Raw genomic sequence first — 19,913 nt, 5'->3', positions numbered from 1 at the left:
GCGGCCAGAGGGCGACCAGCGTGGCACCAAGGGGAGAGTGTGGGGGGAGCAGGGGGCGTTACAGACGGGGCAGATGAAGTGGAAGACAGGAGCTCATTTTCTCCATTAAGTCAAGGGAATTTAGGCAACAAGAGGTCTCTCCGAACCAGTTCAGAGGAAAGACACCGAGCTCAAAGAAGAGAGGAGGAGAAAGCAATTCAAAGTGAGAGCGTGAAACCTGGAAGGAGAGGTCAGTGATGAGAGGGGCCAGAGCAACACACTGCGGGCGAAAGGGCGAGAGGACAGGGGACTCGTATCCAGGACACCGGGGATTCTTACATGCGCTGTGCAAGCAAGGAACTGGGCTCCTGAACCCAGACCACACTCGCTGCCCCGCCCCAGCGCTCAACATGGTACAGAGTTTGGGGCCATCAAGTGGGGCACAGCCAGGGACGCTGATGTCCTCCTGCAAAGGGGCATCCTCAAGTGCCTGGAGGCACCCACGGGGTGTGGACACGCCCGAGGGTGCGGGGACCAAGGGCAGGCTGGACGGCGGTGGGCGGCCCGGCTGTGTGCAGACCTGGACTCCGGCCCGAGGCTCATGCCAGCCTGGGGGGGACAGCGAGACTGAGGGATGTGGCGGCCTGAGCAGCGTCTGGGAGGATGGGCGTGTGAGGCCCTCTGGGGGATATGGTGAGGGAGGGTCGGCAGCTGCTCTGTGACGGGAGGGCAGGGCATTGTTGTCATTTACGCCACTGAACGCGAGAAGCGGCCTGGGAGGAAAGAGCATCGTTCCTGGGAAAGCACCTGTGTGTAAACTAAGACGCTCACAGCTCGACGCTCTGATGTACTCCAACGTCAAGGGCGACGGTCACCCCGAGGCTGCTGTGTGTGTCGGGGACGGGGTCCCAGAGAGACGCCAGGGAGGAGTCTGGCATCTCAGGGGTGGAGGGGTGTCCGTGTCCTGGGGGACGGACCCTGACCCCAGCCTCGGGCTGCCCAGGCCGGGGGTCAGATTCCACATCTTGTGTGGTTGTGCCTGGCTGGGGTCCCTGGGGAGCACGGGGCTCTAAGTAAACACTGTGCATCCTAAATTCACCCACAAACTGAGAGACACAGGGTACGTGGGCCCTGTCTGGCAGTGGCCTGCCGTCGTGGTTTTAGCTGTGGCCCCACCAGCGTCCGGCCCCTCCTTCAGGAAACGTGGACCCTCCACCAGGCAGGCCGCTCGGCTTCCAGGATATGCCTCAGCCCGGCCAAGCCCCAGGCACCGGCAACTGGGGGGACCCGAACTCGGCTAATCTCAGTGCGAGTCTGTCCCTCCATTGTTTAACTGAAACAGCCTCTTCCTGGTCCCCCCCTCCGCCCCCCAGAACCCATGCAGGCCCGAGCGGCCTGTGGCCTGGCAGGTACTCATCCACACGGGCTCTCTCCACCTGAGCCTGGTCCACACACCCACACACCTGCCGAGGGTTCTCCAGGTTAACAGAGACAGTGCGTTCATGCCTTCCCGGGAAAGCCCCGCTGGATGCAGGAATGAGTGAGTGACCGAGTTCACAAAGGTCAGTGCCACCTCGGGACATCCAGCTGCCTAAGTGATAGAGTCCAGCAAGTTAACCGATGGGACATGTACACTGGCACCTGCTGGACTCATGCTGACGGGCTGGACAGACAGACAGACAATGGCCGAGCCGTAGACGCCTGGCCACAGAAGCCTGACCTACAACCTTGGCAGCTGCTGCCCGGAATGGCCAGAATGTGGCCGGTGACCAGCAGCTTCCCTAACTTTTGTCCCCACGTCCAGTTCAGGGCCCCACGGAGAAAACCGGATCTGCTCCCCAACGAGGCACATGGGGTGCAGCTGCTGGTCCAGCCCCAGCTTCCCTCGCCGACAGCCTCCATCAGGCCGCACCCGGGCCTTCCTCTCTCCGCTCTAAGCTGTGCCTGCCTGAGCCCCTGCCAAGCCCAGGTGACGCTGGTGGGCCCCTGCCAGAGCCGGCGGGATAAACAGCCGGGCTTGGCCTCATTTGCATGGTCTTCGTCTGTTCCACAAAGGCTTCTTGAAATGCCAGTTTCCAAAATAAATAGTCGTTGCCCTGTGGTGCCTATAATTTAGCAGAGAGACTGTGGCGGCCACAGAGAGATGAACTCAAAGCTGGCTACCAGTAGGGCCCTGACCTAGACCTCAGCATCGTAAGATCTGGCCCACGACTGACTCGCTGCACCTCTCCGAGCCTCAGTTTCCTCATCTGTAAAATGGGAGGGTGGCGACTGTCCGTGTCAGGGGCTCAGCTGAGCTGGAGAAAGAGCTGAGCCACCAGGTGTCGTAGGAGCCGATCACAGCAACAGGCAAAGTGGGAGGAGAGTGAAGACTTTAACCCTGTACTGCGACAGTGTCGGCAAGACCCCCCACCCCCCGGAAGGGCACCAACGGGTGTGCCAGGGAGCCCAGGACAAAAGCCACCTGCAGTCTGATGAACCCTGGGGCCAGGGAGGGAGCGGGAGGAAGGGCCACGAGTGGGAAAGCACTGGGGCGTGGGCCAGAGTGGGGAAAGTGTCTTCACAGGAGGCCTGAAAGGAGGCCGGGGGTGCAGATGTGAGTGTGGCCGTGGCCATGGTCGTGGCCGGTGAGGCCAGCTCCCCCAAGGACGGAAGTGCCCTGGCTGTGCCCCAAGTCTGGGGGGAGTGGGCAGCGTCCTTGGGAGGCCTGTGGTTGGCCTGCGAGATCTCTCAAAGCAGTTCTGGCCAGAAGCCAGGCTCCTCGTGCCCTGGAAAAGTCCCCTGGGGAGGCCCCCGTGCTGGGGCTGTGAAGACCGGGGTTATTTGATGGAGGGGCAACTGCCTTATGCTGGATGCACAGGTATGAGCCACAGGCCTGCAGCCAGGTGGACACCCGGCCAGCTTCAGACAGTCTCTGAGATGGGCCCCTCCACTGGGGGTGGGGAGGGAGGGAAACAAGATGACCAATAAGATCCTCTTTCCTCTGTGGATTTCGTTGAGTTCAGTGGGTGCCCAGGGACCAGGACAATTCATTTCCAAGAATTTAGGTGAGGCTACTATTAGGTGTGCCCTGCGGGGCAGTGGGACCGATGACACTGCCATAGTGAGAGAAGAGTCCAGTTTGGGCCCAAGAAGAGGCAGATGGACCAGTGATGGGGAGGTCCAAGGGCTCAGAGACCCATGCAAGCGGGGATGACACGCGGTCCGGGCTCCACGCAGGTCCGTGGAGGGTGGACCGATCAGTGGGTGGTGGTGGGAAAGCTGGGCTTCGGTGGGGAGAGAAGCCAGGCCCAATTCCTCCCTGCACAGGACACAGGTCATCAACTCCAGGTGGGGTGGAAAGTGGGACTTCCATGTCAGAGGGGGAGGTTGGGGGCTCTCTTTGCGACCTGGGGTTAAGGAGGATTTCTCGACACTGCACACAAACCATCAGAAAGAAGCTGGTCCGTCTGCTCACATCAAAACAAGGATTTCCGCTCAATAAAGGACACCACGGGCCATGCTGTTGTCACAGGACAGAGCAGGAAGGGGGTTTGCCGTTCTTAAAACTGGCAAGGGGTGAACACACAGAAGGAACAAGGCACCCAGGACACCAGCAAGGAAAACATAAGAACAATCCTTACCCCAAAGGCAGGCAACCTAAGAAAGAAACAACTCAAATATGATGAAAGCTAAGTCAATACAGTCAGTGTAAATTAAACAGAGACAAGGTATCACTTTTCTCCTATTACACTGGTTAAAAAAGGAAACAGGAAAAAATATAAAGATGGAGCACAGAAGCAACCTAAATGTCCATCGGCAGGTGAATGGATAAAAAAGCTGTGGTACAAAAAAATATACACAATGGAATACTACTCGGCCATAAAAAAGGATGAAATAATGCCATTGCAGCAACATGGATGGACCTAGAGATTATTATCCTAAGTGAAGTCAGTCACACAGAGAAAGACAAACACCATGTGATATCACTTATATGTGGAATCTAAAATATGACACAAATGAACTTATGTACAAAACAGAAACAGACTCAGACACAGAGAACAGACTTGTGGTTGCCAAGGGGGAGGGGGTGGGGGAGGGAGGGATTGGCAGTTTGGGGTCAGCAGATGCCAACTAGTATATATAGAATGGATAAACACCAAGGTCCTACTGTAGAGCACAGGGAACTATATCCTATATCCTGTGATAAACTGTAATGGAGAAGAATATGAAGAAGAATATATATATGTATATAACCGACTCACTTTGCTGTACAGCAGAAATTAACACATTGTAAATCAACTAGACTCCAATTAAAAAAAAAGATGGAGCACAAAGGGGCAATTGGCCCGTCCCTGTTGTGTGTTTAAATCTGCTTTTCTTCACTTGTTTTAAAGGACGTCAAGGAATGTGGAGTGAGGCAGGGCTGCTGGGCTTCGAACGGGACCTGGGCTCTCTAGGCTGGAGCGTGAGATGTCCCTGGGATATCCAGAGCCTAGAAAGCCAAAGGCCACATAGTGACCAGGCCATGGAAGCTACAGGGGAGGCATCAAAAGAGCAGGACACCGGCAATGAGCAGTAGATGTAACAGAGCCCCCTGGGCGGGCTCAGGCTGCACACATATCCACGCTTTAAAATCCACACACGTCCCCTCCCTCAATCATCCTCCAGAGTCTGTGTTAGCCCCTGGGAATGCCTGACGTTGTCCAGTGGGCCAAGCAGAGTGTAGAGCGATGGCCGCTGCCTCTGCACTCAGCTCCCCCAGAACCCGCTGTTTCACACAGCAGCCTCTGTGCTGACCTCTCGGAGGCTGGTCCCCCCTTTCCTGGGGGGCTGTGGGAGGGGTTGGGGATATTGCCAGGCAGACAGGAGCTGCTCCCTGAATGGGATTGCCTCACAGGGACTGGGAGAGGGACTGCCCACCCCTCATGGTGCGGTCAGCCCTGCGCCGGGCCACTTTGTGGGTCAGTTTGTAACTTCCCCCCTGAATTTGCGAGAGCATCTGTGTCTGCCTGCAAGAGGGCAGCTGCCAGGGCTGCCAAGTAGGTCTCCTGAGTAAGATCCACGCGGCTGGTAAACAGCTGACGTGAATTCACTTCACATAAACAGGCAACAGTGCGTCCGGGACGCCTTAGTCAGCTGACGCAGAGAAGTCCACACGCGGAGCAGAACCAGTCCATCTCCCGGCCCAAGCTTGCCAGCTCCAAACCCGAACCTTCCTCAAATGTTCTCCATTGGGTCCAGCAACCGCATGGCCTCACCAGGCACATGGACATTCAGTAGGCAAAGATAGCGCGCACGCCACACAGGCGGCAGGGCTGGCACGGGGACGAGGGGGTTTGGACGGGATGCTCATCTGCCCGCAGGGTCCCGCCCACAGAGGCATCTCCACTGATCTGAAGAGCCTCCTCCCCGTCTTCTCCTGATCTGAAGAGCCTCCTCCCCGTCTTCTCCTACCAGGAGCCGAGGTGGGCGAGGCGAGGATGAAGGGGCAGCCCCGACTTCAGAGACCTTTGCAATAAAAACAATGCTCACTCCCGCTGGGCGCGATCATTCTCTGATCCAGCCAGCTTTCCGTGTTCCCTTATCGCACGTCCTCCAGGTGAGTGAAAACATGAATAGCGATGAATCCGGTTGCAGTGGCCTCGGGCTGCAGAAAGTGGAAGTCCAAACACTCAGCACCCGGAGGCTCAGCTGCCCCCAAATCCTGTTGCGCGTGAGTCCCCCTGATTCTACTGTCCTTAAAACTTGTGCGTGAATCAGCAATTATGGGGTCAGAGTGAAACGGGAGGTCAGCTCATTCAGAGCCTCCGATCATAGACCAGGATGGTCCGCACGGGAAGGATGTGTGGGTGCAGCTGAAGAAGAGGAAGGCGTGTGGTCCTAAGTGCTTCCATGAGAAAAGAAAAAAGGTACCGAACCGACCATCGAGGCTTCCACTGAAGAAACTTGAACAAGAAGAGCAAGTGGAACCCCCAGTGAGGAGAAGGGAGTAGAAGGGCAGAAATCAATGTGATTGAAACAAAAGAAAAATTCATTGCAACCAAAGCTGGTTCTTCAAGAAGATCAATAAAATTGATAAACTTCTAGCCAGACTGACAGGGAAAAACAAGAAGGAACAATGTATCAGTGTCAAGAACAAAAAATGAGATATCACTAAACATTTTTCAAAAATTAAAAGGAAGCAGAAATAGACTCAGGGACATAGAGAACAGACTTGTGGTTGCCAAAGGGGGGTGGGCAGGGTAGGGATGGAGTGGGAGTTTGGGATTAGCAGATGCAAACTGTTATATACAGGATGGATAAACAACAAGGTCCTACTGTAGAGCACAGGGAACTATATTCAATACCCTGTGATAAACCGTAATGGAAAAGAATATGAAAAAGAAGGTATGTACATGTGTAACTGAATCACTTTGCTGAACAGCAGAGATTAACACAACATTGTAAATCAACTCTACTTCAATAAAATCAATTTTTAAAAAAGAAATTAAAAGGATAATGAGGAGACTCTACAAACAACATTAGGCCTATATATTCAAAACCTTAGATGAAATGGACCAACTCCTTGATAGGCACAAACTGTAACCAAGCAGGACCCTGTGGGGCCTTCCCGGGACAGAGCGCCCCCATGTCCTCCACCTGCCTCTCGTTGGTAGAAAAACTTTAGCCTCCTAGGCCTTCCCTGAGTTCCAAAGAATAAATTTAATCAGAGAAGTGAGAAAACGTAGAAAATTCATTCAAGCGAGACAAGGTAATAATAGTTTAGTCATTAAACAAAGTCAAAGAACTTTAGTTCCTCCTCAAGGGCTGTAGGTAATATCCTGAGTCATACCACTGAGTTGTTTCACAGATACTGAAACCCCACCAGGTGGAGGAAGTTAACCGCATGCTGACCACAAGCAAGTGGACCCCAGACTGGTTGGAACCAGTAGGCTGAAGGTATTGATTCCTGATTACCTCACCACCAACCACTCACGAGATGATCACACACCACAGCTCTTTCCCTCACCCTGTCTTTAGAAACCTTTCCTGAAAGCCTTTGCGGAGTTCAGGTCTTTTGAGCATTAGCCACCCGAACTCCTTCCTTGGCGCTTGCAGTAAACACTGCACTTTCCTTCACCACAGTTCGGCATCAGTAGATTGGCTTTACTGTGCATGGGCAAGCGGACCCAAGTTTGGTTCCATAACAAAACTACCGAAACTCATTAAAGAAGAAACAAATAACTGGAATTTCCTATATCTACTAAGAAAACTCCAGTTTCTTAGAAACTCCTACTAAGTATTTGAAGAAGACAAAATGCCAACTCTACACCATCTCTTGTAGAAAATGGAAAAGGAGCTTGCCAACTCCCATGATGAAAACCGTGTTATCAAAGCCAAAGATGTTACAGTGAAAGAGAACTACAGACCAATACCCTCATGAATACGGATATGAAAATCGTGAACAAGCTATTAGCTAATCAAATCCAGCAACATGCCAGAAAGACAATACATCACAACCAAGTGGGGTTTATCTAGCAACTCAAGACTGCTTCAATATTCAAATATCAATCAATGTGGGTACACAGCACCTCTCTATACTAGTTTCCCAGTTTCCCGTGAATCTATAACTATTTCAAAATAAGAAGTTTTTAAAAATCAGTTAATGTAATTCACCATGTTAACAGACTTACAAAGAAAACAATATGATCATCTCAACAGATGCATAAAAAGCATTTCATGAAACCCAACATCCGTTCGTGATAAAATCTCTCAGCAACAGAAGAGAACTTTTAGCCTGAGAAAGCTAATCTACAAAAAGCTACAGCTAACGTGATCCTTAACGGTGGAAGACGGAAGGTGTTCCCCCTAAGTTCAGGCGTGTGTTAGTTGACATACATGCACCGCCTTGCTCTCTCCACCAGGGGGCACGGGGGAAGTGACACCCAGCAGCAGTGAGCACACCTAGCTCCTGGCCTTGGTTTCTAAATGCCACCATCCACTACAAGGGACCTGGGCTCCTTGGAGAAGTGCTTGACTCCAGGGATGCTGGAAGGGTCCAAGAGACAAATGAAAGAGCTCCAGTGGTCAAAATGTCAAAGATGGGTCATTGTCCCAAACCTGAAGCAATTCGAACAAGAAAATAATGATAATATTGTAGTAGAACTCAATAAAATTAACATTCTTTAGTCCATAACAGGACAAATAAACATATTGGGGGGGGAACAACTCTTCCTTAGAGAAGAATTTTAATTAATAATTGGAGATGGGCCGTAGAAGTAGAAAATCCCATTAGCACACCGTAGTCATCATGCTGTAGGCATGATCCCCAGAGGGGTGCTGAAATCACAGGGCAAATGCTTCAGCAGAAGGAGGATAACTGCAAAGTCTCAAAGAATCTCCCCCAGATATTTATTAATTACAAAGGGAGAAACAGTCACATCTCCAGTGATCAGACATAACACCACCAAGTAACCCCTGCTTCACTGGACACATTAGTTCCGTGGATTCTTCCCCTAAACGTAACAGTCCAAGTCCAATCATAAGAAAATGTCAGACAAACCCAACTTGAGGGACAGCCCACAACACACCTGATCACTGCTCTTCAAAAGTGTCACAGTCACAAAGGACAAGGAAACTGTGAGCAATTGTCCCAGACTAGAGCCAACTAAGGAGATCTCATGAATGCACCGTGGGGTCCTGGAACAGAGAGAGGACACTCCTGGGAAGCTGGTGAATCCGAAAAGTCTGTCCTTAGTGAACAGTAATGTCCCAATGCTGATTTCTAAGACTTGGTAATTGATCTACAGTTCTGTGCGACGTTATCACTAGAGAAACCTGGGAGACGGGCATACGTGAATTCTCTGTACTCCTTTTATGATTATTCCATAAAATAAACTAAAAAAATAATCAACCCATGAGCTCAAACCACGCCTGGACTGACAGAAATTTGGGGTGTGCTCCAAACCTCTCAAGCCACCTGCTGCCTGCACCCCGCCCTTCACTACTGTCCCTGAGAAAGAAGAAGGTCAACACCTGCTCAGCTTTTCCTTCCATCCCAGACTCTGGCCAAGTGTCAGCCTCAGAGCAGGGACAGCACTCATGAGGGGCTGAATTGTATCGCAACGGGATGCTGCAGCCTCAGCCCCCAGCACCTGTGAATCTGACCTTATTTGGAAATAGGGTCTTTGCAGATACAATCAAGATAAAATGAGGTCTTGGGGGTGGCCCCTAATCCAACCTGATTGGTGTCCCTGCAAAAGGGGGGAATTTGGATGCAGACAGGCACACATGGAAAAAGCCCTGTGAAGGTGAAGGTAGAGATCAGGGTGGTGCTTCTACAAGCCAAGAAGCCCCAAGAATTACCAGAAAAGCCCCAGAAGCTAGGAGACAGCCTGGTGCAGACTCTCCCCCGACAGCCTTGGAAGGAAACAGCCCTTCCGGCACCTTGACCTCAGACGTCGGACATCCAGACTATGAGATACGTTTCTGTCGTGTGAGCCGACCCATCTGCTGTGCTGTTACTGCTGCCTACAAAGCATGACTCACGTTATCTTTATTTAGAACCCAAATACACCTCCTCTCTAACCTTCCAACCACAGAGGCGCATGACCTCATTCAGCCAGCTGGGCGACCCCAGCAGCGCTCACCCTGACCAGGGGCCAGGACCCAGTGCCCACAGACACCGGCCCCAACTTGCAACACCGCCTAAAATGGCAAAGTGACTTACACTCCACCCTGGGGTTTCTTTCTAGGACAAAAACGAGTAAAGGCGTCCCAAGCCAATTTCAAGAGTTTTGTGAGCTGAGCAATGACTCCTGGAACAACAAAGCTGCCGCTTTTTCTGTGGACCTGCTCTCAACAGCAACCAGGAAGGGAGGGTGTGGAGCCTCCCCAGGACAGCACACACACCCAGGAAGGGGTGAAGCCGACAGCCGAGCACATCACACACACACTCACACACACACACACTCACACCTTCCTCCAGCCACCGCCCCCACAACGGCCGCGTCCACCCTGTCCGTCTGCTCCAGCGCCCTGAGCTACAGCAGCGGCTCTGCCTGCCTGGTCCCTGTGACTCCTGCACCGGCTCCTGCTGGCAGGTGGACGACTGACCAGAGAGCTGCTGTGAGCCCCCCCTGCCGCGCCCCCAGCGGCTGCGCCCCGGCCCCCTGCCTGACCCTCGTCTGCGCCCCGGTGAGCTGCGTGTCCAGCCCCTGCTGCCAACCACCGGCCCCTGCACAGCCTCGTGCCGCCGGCAGTCTAGCTGCGAGCCCCCCTGCTGCACCTGCTCCCCCTGCCAGCAGGCCTGCCGTGTGCCCGTCTGCCGCACACCTGCGTGCTGCGAGCCCGTGTGCTGTGAGGCCCCCCCGCTCAGCCCCCTCGTGCTGCCAGCCCACCCCCTGCCGCTCGTCCTGACGCAGACCCTCCTCCTCCGCGTACCTGCTCTGCCGTCCCGCCTGCTGCGTCCCTGCCTCGGGCACGTCCCGCAGCTGACTGGCACGTCCCCCCAGGGCCTGCCAGGTGCTATGGGCCACCCCCACCTCTGCCATTGCCAGCCACCAGCCACCCTCAGGATTTAACCCAGCACAAGCTGTGGTCTACACCTCTACATGAATGTGAGCTGACCTAGGACCCCAACAAGCAGGGCTTAGCCCATCCGTAGCCTCCAGATCAGGCCCAGATGAACCTGAGACAGCCCTCCCCTATTACTGCGGGTCCCCAGGTTTCTCCTGAAAGCCATGGACACTGCTCTCCCCCCTAGTCTTTGGGGGCCTTGCTCTGCTCCGTCTCTGCCCCTCCTGCTGCTGTGTGGCCTCCCCTCCCCTCACAGGGTCTTGAGCTGAGTGGATAAACTCGCTGTCCTCCCCAGCTGGCTGTATGTTTCATCGCCTCCGGCCCGGCCTCGGGGCTGATGTAAATAACTCCGGCCTCAGCTGCCTTGGAGCCAAGCCACGCCCTGGGAGCGTCTCCAAGCCACGCCCTGGGAGCACCTCCAAGGGTGTTGAGCTCGGAGGCCCACCCAATCGGCCCCAAGGCCCTTGACTCCTGCGTCTGTATCTCTGGGCAGCTCTGGGTGGCTGTGCTGTGTGTCCGAGATTGTGGTGGCCAACGCCACCTGGCCAGCGGTCCCCTGCCCCCGGCCTGGCTCTCCCTGGTCAGCCTGAGGACGCGCAGAAGGCTGGGCCCCGCTGGCTCCCGGCCTCCTGGGACGCAGCTGGAGTGGAGCATTCTTGCTGACCACCAGCTGCGCCTGTCCCTCCAGCCCCCCTCGAACTGTGAGCTTCATTCAATCTTCAAATGTCCCAACCTGCCTTGTCTGTGCCACATAGACTAGTGAGGACGCCCCCTCCCCAGCCCCGGCTGGGTGGGGAAGCGGCCAGCAGGTAGGTGACTTCCAGGGCCCACACTCTGGGGCCTGAGGGTGACCCTTGGGGCCGGTCTGGATGGGGCCCCCATGTTTCCCGGAGCCCCAAGCTTCCCATGGCCAGCCCTCATTCCTAACCAGCCTTCCCTCCACCTCCACCCTCCCCTCAGTGCCACCTCTAGCTCTTAACCCTACCCTGCTATTGACGTGACACCTCCCTCCCTCCCAGGAGGCCATGAAATCCAGCAAAACGTTCCCCAAAAGGAGGGGGGCCAACAGTGAATGCCCCCTTAGAGCAGGTCTGAGAGATCACCTGACCCTCCGGTGGTCTCCCCTGGAGAACCGGGTCCAGACTCCCTGGGTGGCTTCTCCAGTGCCACTATTCCCCAAAAGGGGGTCCTCAGGGAATCTGTCGGTGGAACTAGGGCCCTCCTGCAACTAGAACTGGGTGGTGGAAATGGGTACACACAGACTAGCGCCCTACGGCCCTCCTCCTACATTCTGGGGTTGTGGAGGGAGGTGGGAGTCCTGAACCCAGCCTCCCCTGGGGCCCCGCCCCTCCCCACCACTCTCTAGGGGACCCTGCCCCTGCCTCCTGGGACCCTCGTATGGAGGAGAAGGTGTGAGAAATCAATTCCCCCAGCTATTACAGGGGCCAGAAAATTCACTGGGGCTCTGCCCACCAGGGCCTCTTCTATGCCTTTAGCAGCCTCCCTCTGGCCAACCCCACCAGCAACCCCATCCCAGAGACCAGTGAACTGTGGGGCCCCGGCTTCTTGTACGCCTTGACTCCTCTGCCAGCTAGTGAAACCCACAGGCCCTTCTCAGAAACACGAGTTTAACTGCAGAAAATACAATACTCCAGATTTCAGGGGGAGCCCATTATCATTACCAATTACCAAAAATAAAATAAACAATTTTAATGGTGTAGTGAGGTGTGGGCTTTTTTATTAAGGCATTAACAAGAGGAGCGGCGGGCCTCAGGCGGATGGGGACAAAACGTTTGTGCATATTTTTGCGGGGCCGGAGGATGCCGGTGGCGCAGCTGGTGACAGTTCCGGGTGTGGCCAAAAGCAGGCACGTCCATCACTGGGAGCTGCTGCGTCGGGGTTAGTTATGGAGACGAAGGTGCGGCGCGTCCTGCCCAAGTTCACGGCCACTGAATTGCAGCCCCCGACCCTGGATGGAGCCAGCTGCGTCGGGGACAGAGCGCACGCGGACGGCGGCGGCGGCCAGTCACCAACGACGGGTGACCCTTGCCTGGGGCGCCCCAAGCTCAGCGCTCGACCCGCCCCCAGACGCGCGACACGCGGAGCGAGGCATCCCGGGGAGGGCCGTTCACCAGCGCAGGGGTCCCCGGAGCGCCCACTTGAGCTCCGTCCCCATGCGGCGGCACCCGAGCCCGGCCACCGCTGACCCCGAGAGACCCAGCCCGGAGCCACCGTACCGCCCGCCTGCGCCACGTGGAGCTGCCGAGCCGCCGCGCCCGCGGCCTGGAAGAGTTTCCCGTCTCCCTCGGTTACCCGCTGCAGCAACCGCGGAAACGCGCGGGGCCAGAAAGACAACCGAATTTCACCACCTGGGTAGATGTCCTCCGGCTTCTTCCCAGCGGCGAGCGGGCGCGCACACGCACTCACACTAATACGCACACGTGTTCACGCACCCGTGCACACTCACATATTCACGCGCGCGCGCGCACACCCCGCCTTCCCCTCGGCGTAGGAAGACACCCCCACCCGGTCCACGCGCTCCCCTAGGTCCCGCCAGGCCGGCAGGGGCGACAGCGAGGCCCGTGCTGTGGCCCCAACACCGCCCCGCCCAGAGGTGGGCAGCTCCCGCCTTCGGGGTCACCTCCCTTCCCCCTTCCATCACCCGAGGCCCTACCGGGGGCGGAGGGGGCGCTCTCCGGGCTGCAAACCGACCGTGGGGTCACCGTGGAGGCGGGGTGGGCATCCTCCTTTTCCTCTCGCACCTCCCAGCGGCGGGTAAGTACCCCCTGGCAGTGCCAGAGATGCTCACTAGAGTGGATTCGCTGGAGACTCCCACAAAGTCCCCAAAGCGCCATGCCCCGACCTGGGGGTGATATGAAAATGAGCCACTAACACAGGGCGCCCCAGCCCCTCCGAGGACCGAGACCCGCGGGAAGGAACCGGCTTTCAGGCTTTCTGCTCGGGGCTGGGGGTGGGGTCACGTGGGGGCGTTAGCGTGAGCATGGCTGCTGGGTGATGAGGGGTCTCCGAGAGGCTTGGGAAGCCCCCAGCCCCCGGCCCGGACCCTCCTAAAGGCAGAGATGTGTGGTTGGGACGCCGAGGGTGACAGCCAGGGGCCACGTCCCCCTCGCTCCCCAGACTCTCAAGATGGGGAGACAAGTGGGTGCCCTCCCATCCCCACCCCACACAGACGTAGAGGTCCCTGTAAGCCCAGAGCTCAGAATCCACCTGGGGTGGGGGGGAAGAGGAGGATGGCGGGGGAGGGGGGAGGGAGAGATGGGGGAGTCCGGCTGGAAACAGAGCCCAGACCCCGAAGCGTGTGTTGGTGGCTTCCTAGATTTTATCCTGGAAAAAGACCTCCTGGAAATCTATGATTTACTCTTAAAAATCAAAACCAAAGAACCAGCATATAGTGTATGAGGTGGCATTATAAAAATGAATATTCTTGGGCTTCCCTGGTGGCGCAGTGGTTGAGAGTCCGCCTGCCGATGCAGGGGACGCAGGTTCGTGCCCCAGTCCGGGAAGATCCCACATGCCGCTGAGCGACTGGGCCCGTGAGCCATGGCCGCTGAGCCTGCACGTCCGGAGCCTGTGCTCCGCAATGGGAGAGGCCGCAACAGTGAGAGGCCCGCATACCGCAAAAAAAACAAACAAAAAGAAGAATATTCTTGGTTTCCTAATTTCTGTGCAGACAAACAACGCCCTGGTTTAACGGTTGAGAATTCTTTAAAAGGAAATAGGCGTCAGGCTGACAGTGTGTCTCCAGTTGCCAGCCACACCCCAGCCCTGCAAAACTGTCAAGCAGGCCACGTGGGCCTTTCAGCCTCGGTCCCCACGTGACCCGCCACTTGGCGGCCTCTCCTTCCTGTGGCCCACGCAGAGTGGCTCCAGGGGCCACCTGGGGTGTGGAGCTCAGATGAAGCTGGTGTAGAACGGGGCGCCGGCCTGGGGCTGGGGCGGCTGGGACGCAGGCTCGGGGGCCCCCAGCACCCGAGGGCGGGTGGGGGACTGACTGGGAATCTAGCAGCAGCTTCCTGACTGCAAACTGCTCCTCGGCTTTGCTCACGGCCCTGCTGACGGCTGCTTGAGCCCAGAAGGGGGCGTCGTGCCCACACAGGACTCCCAGGAACCGGCGTGCGGACCTCGCCAGGTGGCCAGGATTCCCCAGCTCCCTGGGCAGCACTGCCCTTCCTGCAGCGTTTCCATTAACAGAGCCCAAAGGACAGGGTTGAAGAATTCCTGGGAGCCGCCAGCAAGGGAGGAGAAGGGCTTCCTCCCCCCGCAACCCCATGCCCCTCATTGGGCCACCTGCCTGCAGCCTTCACACCCCAACTAGCTTTTGTAATGCAAATCTGTGCCCCTTATTTCCTGGGCACTTCCTCTAGCTCCAGGGATGCACCCCACCCCAGACCCCAGGTCTGACCACCCACCCGCCCCGGGATCCCCCACACCTGCCGAGAGCCTTGCCCACGCACTGACCGAGCTGCAGTGTAACAGTGCGGGCGCGGTGCCTTCCTTGCAGGGGCGTCGAGCAGGTGAAGGAAGGAAGGGGGTGCTGAGCTATGTTCGCCAGGTTCCCACGCCTCAGCACGGCCTTGAGCCCCGGCTGAGGAGCTGCCTCTGACTTTCCCGGGGTGACAGAAGACACTGTTCTGACACCCCACGGCAGGTCACCCCGCTCCAAGCGCCCACCCCCTGCACCCCGCCAGTGACCCAGCCTTGGGGTCCAGCTGCCCCCGCTACGGCTTCCACAGAACCCCTCCGCCTTGGCCTCCCGCCCACGTGGAGACAATGCTGGGTCGGGACAGGCTGAGTCGGGGTGGACGGCAGGCTCTCTGGCCACAGCGGCTGGTCACTCCCTGACCAAGAGCCCAGGTCTAGAATTCAGGCCACCAAGCTGTCCCCTGGCAGGACACCCCCAGCCACTTTCCTGGCACCACGCACATCACGCCCCCCAGAGTCGTGGACTTTGTGTGGGAGCTGAAGGTCTTCCACTCCTGGTTCAGCCTCTGTCCCAGGGCAGCTGGCCCGGCTTGCTGGAGCAGCAGAGGGGTCCGAGTATCAGAAGACCCAGGCTGGCTCTGGGGTCAGCGAGGCCCCAGGATCCTGCCTGCCACAGTCACCCCAGGGGAACCCGCTCCACACACCCGCTGCGCCCCGGAGCCCCAGCCTCTCTGCTGCAGACCCTCCTCACCCTCCCGCCCTGAGGCTGGCCCAGCAGCTGCACTGGTTTCCCAGCCTGCGCCTCCCACCTGCCCCCCGCAGCCTCTTCGTGCTGACAGCCTGCCAGGGTCAGCTGAGGCTCTCTGAGACTTGACCTGTCCTCAGATGCCCCTGTGCAGAAGGGCCAGCCCCAGGCCCCAGCCCTTATCAGAGGGTCTGCACCAGACCCGGGGCAGAGATGTAACCTCAACTTCCTCAGCGGCAAAACTGTCCCCACCACCTCCTGTAGGGGGCTGCTGTCTCATAGTCACAGACTCAGATGGGCTTGGGGAAGGGGGACAGGACTTCAAAACCCAAGGTCGTCACAGCCAAGGTCCAGGCACTTCACACACAGCACCACAGACCCAGGAGCAAGGGGTAAGGGAAAGTGAAATCCAAACCCGCACAAACCCTACGGTGTAACCTCCTGTGCTTTTCAAAACCAAATGCGATCAAAGTGACCTCTAACTATTTGAGTCCTGACTAGCCACTATCAGGTGTCTTGGGAGCTTCCAAATTTAGTTCAATATTATTTACTTGGCTTTTATCTTTCCCCCTGGTTGTCGGTATTTATAACTGGGTCATCTTTTAACTATTTGCAACATACCTTCAGGGGAGAGGGGGCGGGCTTTATAAATAACCTTTATTATTACTATGCAAGTTGATTCTGTTCCCAGTGCTGAAGGGAACATGAAGATACACGTCTGTGACTCACCCCACCTGGGAGACACTGAGTGCTCAGGACGACGCAGGTCGGGTGCTGCGCCCCAGACCCCGTGTGCGGGTCTGTCCTCCATGCTCAAAGCCGGGTGGGGGCCGGCGGTGTTTCAGGGCTACCGGTGGCCTTGGCTTCTGTGTGGTTTGCACATCACGCATCCCAAGGCTGTGACCGCAGCAGGTGCAGGGGCCTCGGGGGCCCTGGTATTCCTTCCCAGCACACACCCGGGGGCTGCTCCCCTCCACCCGCACGGCCTGGCTGTTCCCTGGGGGGCTGGGGATTTTTATGGACCCCCCCCTTCCGGTGTGAACACAGGTCAGCGTTCCAAACTTGGGTCATCATGGGCCATCTCCTGATCACATCATTGGGAACCGAGTGCCATCAGAGCAAAGAGCCATAACACGCGGGGACCTGGGAGGATTCCCGGAGCCCAGAATGAGATATTTGCAAATAAACCGGGGGCCACGCACAAACCCGTCTCAGCGCCACCACCCTCGGCGAGGCCCGCACGCCCCTCGCTCACTCCCATCCCGGAGCTCAGCTTCTAGCTTCCGGGTCTCATTTCCCCTTTACTCTGTTTGTCAGCGTTAGGTCGGATAAATAAAGTCTCTTGGTAGAGGCATGATGTCGTGGTCACTGGCAGGTCAACTCGGCCTTTCTAAGGAGAAGGGGGCGGGATCTCCCCTCCGACTCCGCTCTCCGCTGGAGGGGGTCCGCGTGCCTGGGGCCGGCCCCACGTGCCCCTCTTCTCGCGGGACAGGACTGCCCAGCCCCAGCGGCGGGTCTGCACTGTGCCAAGTGCAGCCCTGGCTTCTCTGTCCACGGCGGGCGAGTGACCCGCCAGCCGCTGGGCCTCATTCCTCCGGCAGGTGTACGGCCTTCCTGGAGGCCCAGCAGGTAAGTACTGTGAAGGGCCTGGGATGGGGGAGGGTAACCCTTTGCAAGGAGTCCCCACCCTGTTGGCATTCCTCTCCTGAGCGCCCTGCTGCCCCCTTTAACCTTCTGTCCCTCCTCCTGGTCCAGCTGCCGCTGCTCCCGTGGCCACTCAGCACCGTGACCTGGACTCGGCCTGAGAAAGTGGTACCGCACGCCCGGCGCCCCTCCCGGCCCCCGCGCGTGCTCCGCCCCGTGCCCCCCACTTACCCGTGCAGGGCTCCCATCGCCCGGCGCCTCGGCCCGGGGTCGCCAGGGCCAGGAGCACGACGCACAGAGTCAGCAGGACAGACATGAGGGGCCCCGGCTCCCAAGCTCCATCCAGGGGCTCCACACACGCCCGCACCGGGAGGCACCCGCTCCTCGCACGCCTGGCTCGGCCCTTCCAGGGCGGCCTCGCCCCGGCGGTCACTGCGGTGGCCACATCCCCGGGGCCTGCGCAGGGACAGCGGCGCCCGGCGGGGACGGGGCTCAGGTGGTGCTGGCAGGTGGGGCTGCAGCCTCACTCTGTCTCACACCTGGGCTGTGGTCCCGCCCCGCAGGTGACAGCTGATATCATCTCGGCGGGGCCGAGATTAGTCATGGGCAAAGCGCGTTTTTCCCAAAGGAAAGACAGGAATAGATCATCGGGAGAGCTGAGAGCAAACCAGAAAACTCCCGCTGGTGTTCCCTGGGTGCAGACCCCGCGCCCACCGCGGGCAGAGGACGGGAGCTCCGGCCACCCGCCGGGAGGAGGGAGCAGAGCCGGTGGGCGGTCCTGAGCTGGCCGTGGTCCCCACGCGGCCGCCCAGGGCTTTTATCTGGCGCCCAGCCCTCCCCAGGGCGTGTGGGTTTGTCAACCGTTGGGTTTCAGGAATTTCCCTCGGGAGGGAAGTCAGTCCTTCAGGGCAACAGCTAATGAGGAGACAGGAGCGTCCGGGGAGAGGCGTGGCCGCCGGGCGGGTGGTTCGTTTCCTTGGCGACCGGCCACTGGGCTCTGGCCTCCCCAAACCGCGGTCCGCGGGCAACGCTGCTCCAGGCCGGGTAGTTACTAAGTGTGATTATTCTTTTTTAAAACCCCTCCGCTGAGTGTGCAAGGACAGACCAGGGAGAGGGGACAGGGAGAGAACTCACAGGCCCCCAAAGGGCACCCTTTCCTCGTTTCAGAGGCAGCGTTATGGTTGTGAACCCCAAGCTGTCCCCAGGAAGCCCCAGCTCCAAGGTGTGGGCAGAGGCCGGTCTGACACAGAAGGGGCTTGTGGAGGACACAGACCCTGGGGTTAGGGCTTGGGGGGAGGGGGAGGGAGAGGGAGGGAGAGACAGAGACAGGAACAGAGAGAAGGGGGCTGTAGGCACAGAAAGCATATGTGAAAGGCTCTTCCGGTAAAACAGCCGCTGTGACTCCAGAGATTCTTGCTGTCTGTCTCTCTGTCTGTCTGTCCACACGCAGGTGTTTTACATCCTAGTCAGAGGGTCTCTTTTTCTGGGGTCACATGAAGAAACTCTGTGACCCCCCCCCACTTACACCTGCCCCCTCAGAGCGCCAGGGATCCCTGGGGGGGGCCTCCCTCACCCCTGCCCCAGGGCCCCTGCCCACCCGGGTCCGGCTGGACCCACAGGGTAGGGAAGGAGACTCTGACACCGCGGGACCCCAGGGGCTGTGAGATGCTCACACACGGTACAAATACGGACACCATTTGATGAGAGGAAGGACGTAGTCCCCCCAGAGAGGGAAGGCCTGGTCTTTGGAGAAGGGACAGGAATTTAAATTGAACAAATTGAGCTCTTCTCTTTTCTTTCGCAATTGATGAGAACTTCGGGGTCACGGTGGCCCTGGGTGGGGCAGGGCAGGTCAGAAGGACAGGTGACTTCCCACAGGATGGGCAGGTGGCCCCTCGGGCAGGGCCACCAACCCAGGCAGCGTCCCTGTGACTCCTGCTGACCTCGCCACATGACCGATAACCTCTGACCCCCAAGTCTCTTGCTGACCTTTAACTGGTTGATAAAAATAAAATCATGTATTGTTTTTTAACAACCAGATTTGAAAAATCAAAATTATGTTACCTGGAACCCTTTCAAGAAAGTTTTCCTTCTATTACATTTGACCCAGTAATACTAGTCAGACTCCTGACGGTCAACAAGGGTCTTTAGTGAAAATTTATTCGTTTTTAAAGCTACAAAAATATGTGCCTGAACGCAGAGAAAGCTCAGAATTCCCTTCTCTAGACTGGTTCCCGTGTGACCTTGGACAAGTCACATGAATGCTCTGAATTGTTTCCACATCTGTAGAACGTGCCTCTTAAGCCCTGCACGGCAGGGACGTCCTGTGAGCTACGTGCTGGGTTTAGTTTACATGAAGCAGCATTTCTGCAAACGCGTCCCAGTCACACGGCTCTGAGGGACTCAGCCAGGGTAGGGGGATTCCACGTCCCTCCCCGGGGACATACAAGCGCCCAGGAGTGGAAGCCTCTGAGCCTTTGGCAACAAAGAAAGCTGCTTACAGCTTTCTATCCCAGTTTTCCCCAGGCTCATCTGCCGAGGAAATCACTTTTCCCCACGTCAC

At 57.3% G+C, this 19,913-nt stretch overlaps 2 protein-coding genes across 2 annotated transcripts in view; one reads left to right on the top strand and one right to left on the bottom strand.

Annotated features, from left to right (window-relative positions):
• The window catches only part of TSPEAR (thrombospondin type laminin G domain and EAR repeats), a 59,585-nt gene extending 41,080 nt beyond the window's left edge, over window positions 1–18,505 (bottom strand). Inside the window, exon 1 of the mRNA XM_022596764.3 lies at window positions 17,582–18,505. Coding sequence (XP_022452472.2) covers window positions 17,582–17,666 — 85 coding nt within the window. The 5' untranslated portion in view covers window positions 17,667–18,505. The remainder of the gene's footprint in view (window positions 1–17,581) is intronic.
• On the top strand, window positions 390–10,437 carry KRTAP10-12 (keratin associated protein 10-12). Its single transcript, XM_089910062.1, is given in 8 exon segments — window positions 390–672; window positions 1,178–1,291; window positions 1,353–1,388; window positions 9,929–9,991; window positions 9,994–10,073; window positions 10,075–10,167; window positions 10,170–10,312; window positions 10,314–10,437. Coding segments are annotated over 8 exon segments (936 nt in total).
• Window positions 18,506–19,913: the final 1,408 nt, after the last annotated feature.

This window comes from Delphinapterus leucas, chromosome 4 (assembly GCF_059928025.1).
Source record: "Delphinapterus leucas isolate spDelLeu-1000000601 "Yukka" chromosome 4, BTC_Dleu_Yukka2, whole genome shotgun sequence".
NCBI classification, from domain to species: Eukaryota; Metazoa; Chordata; class Mammalia; order Artiodactyla; family Monodontidae; genus Delphinapterus; species Delphinapterus leucas.
Note: the sequence above shows the minus strand (reverse complement) of the source record. Positions and strands in the feature narration are given on the sequence as shown.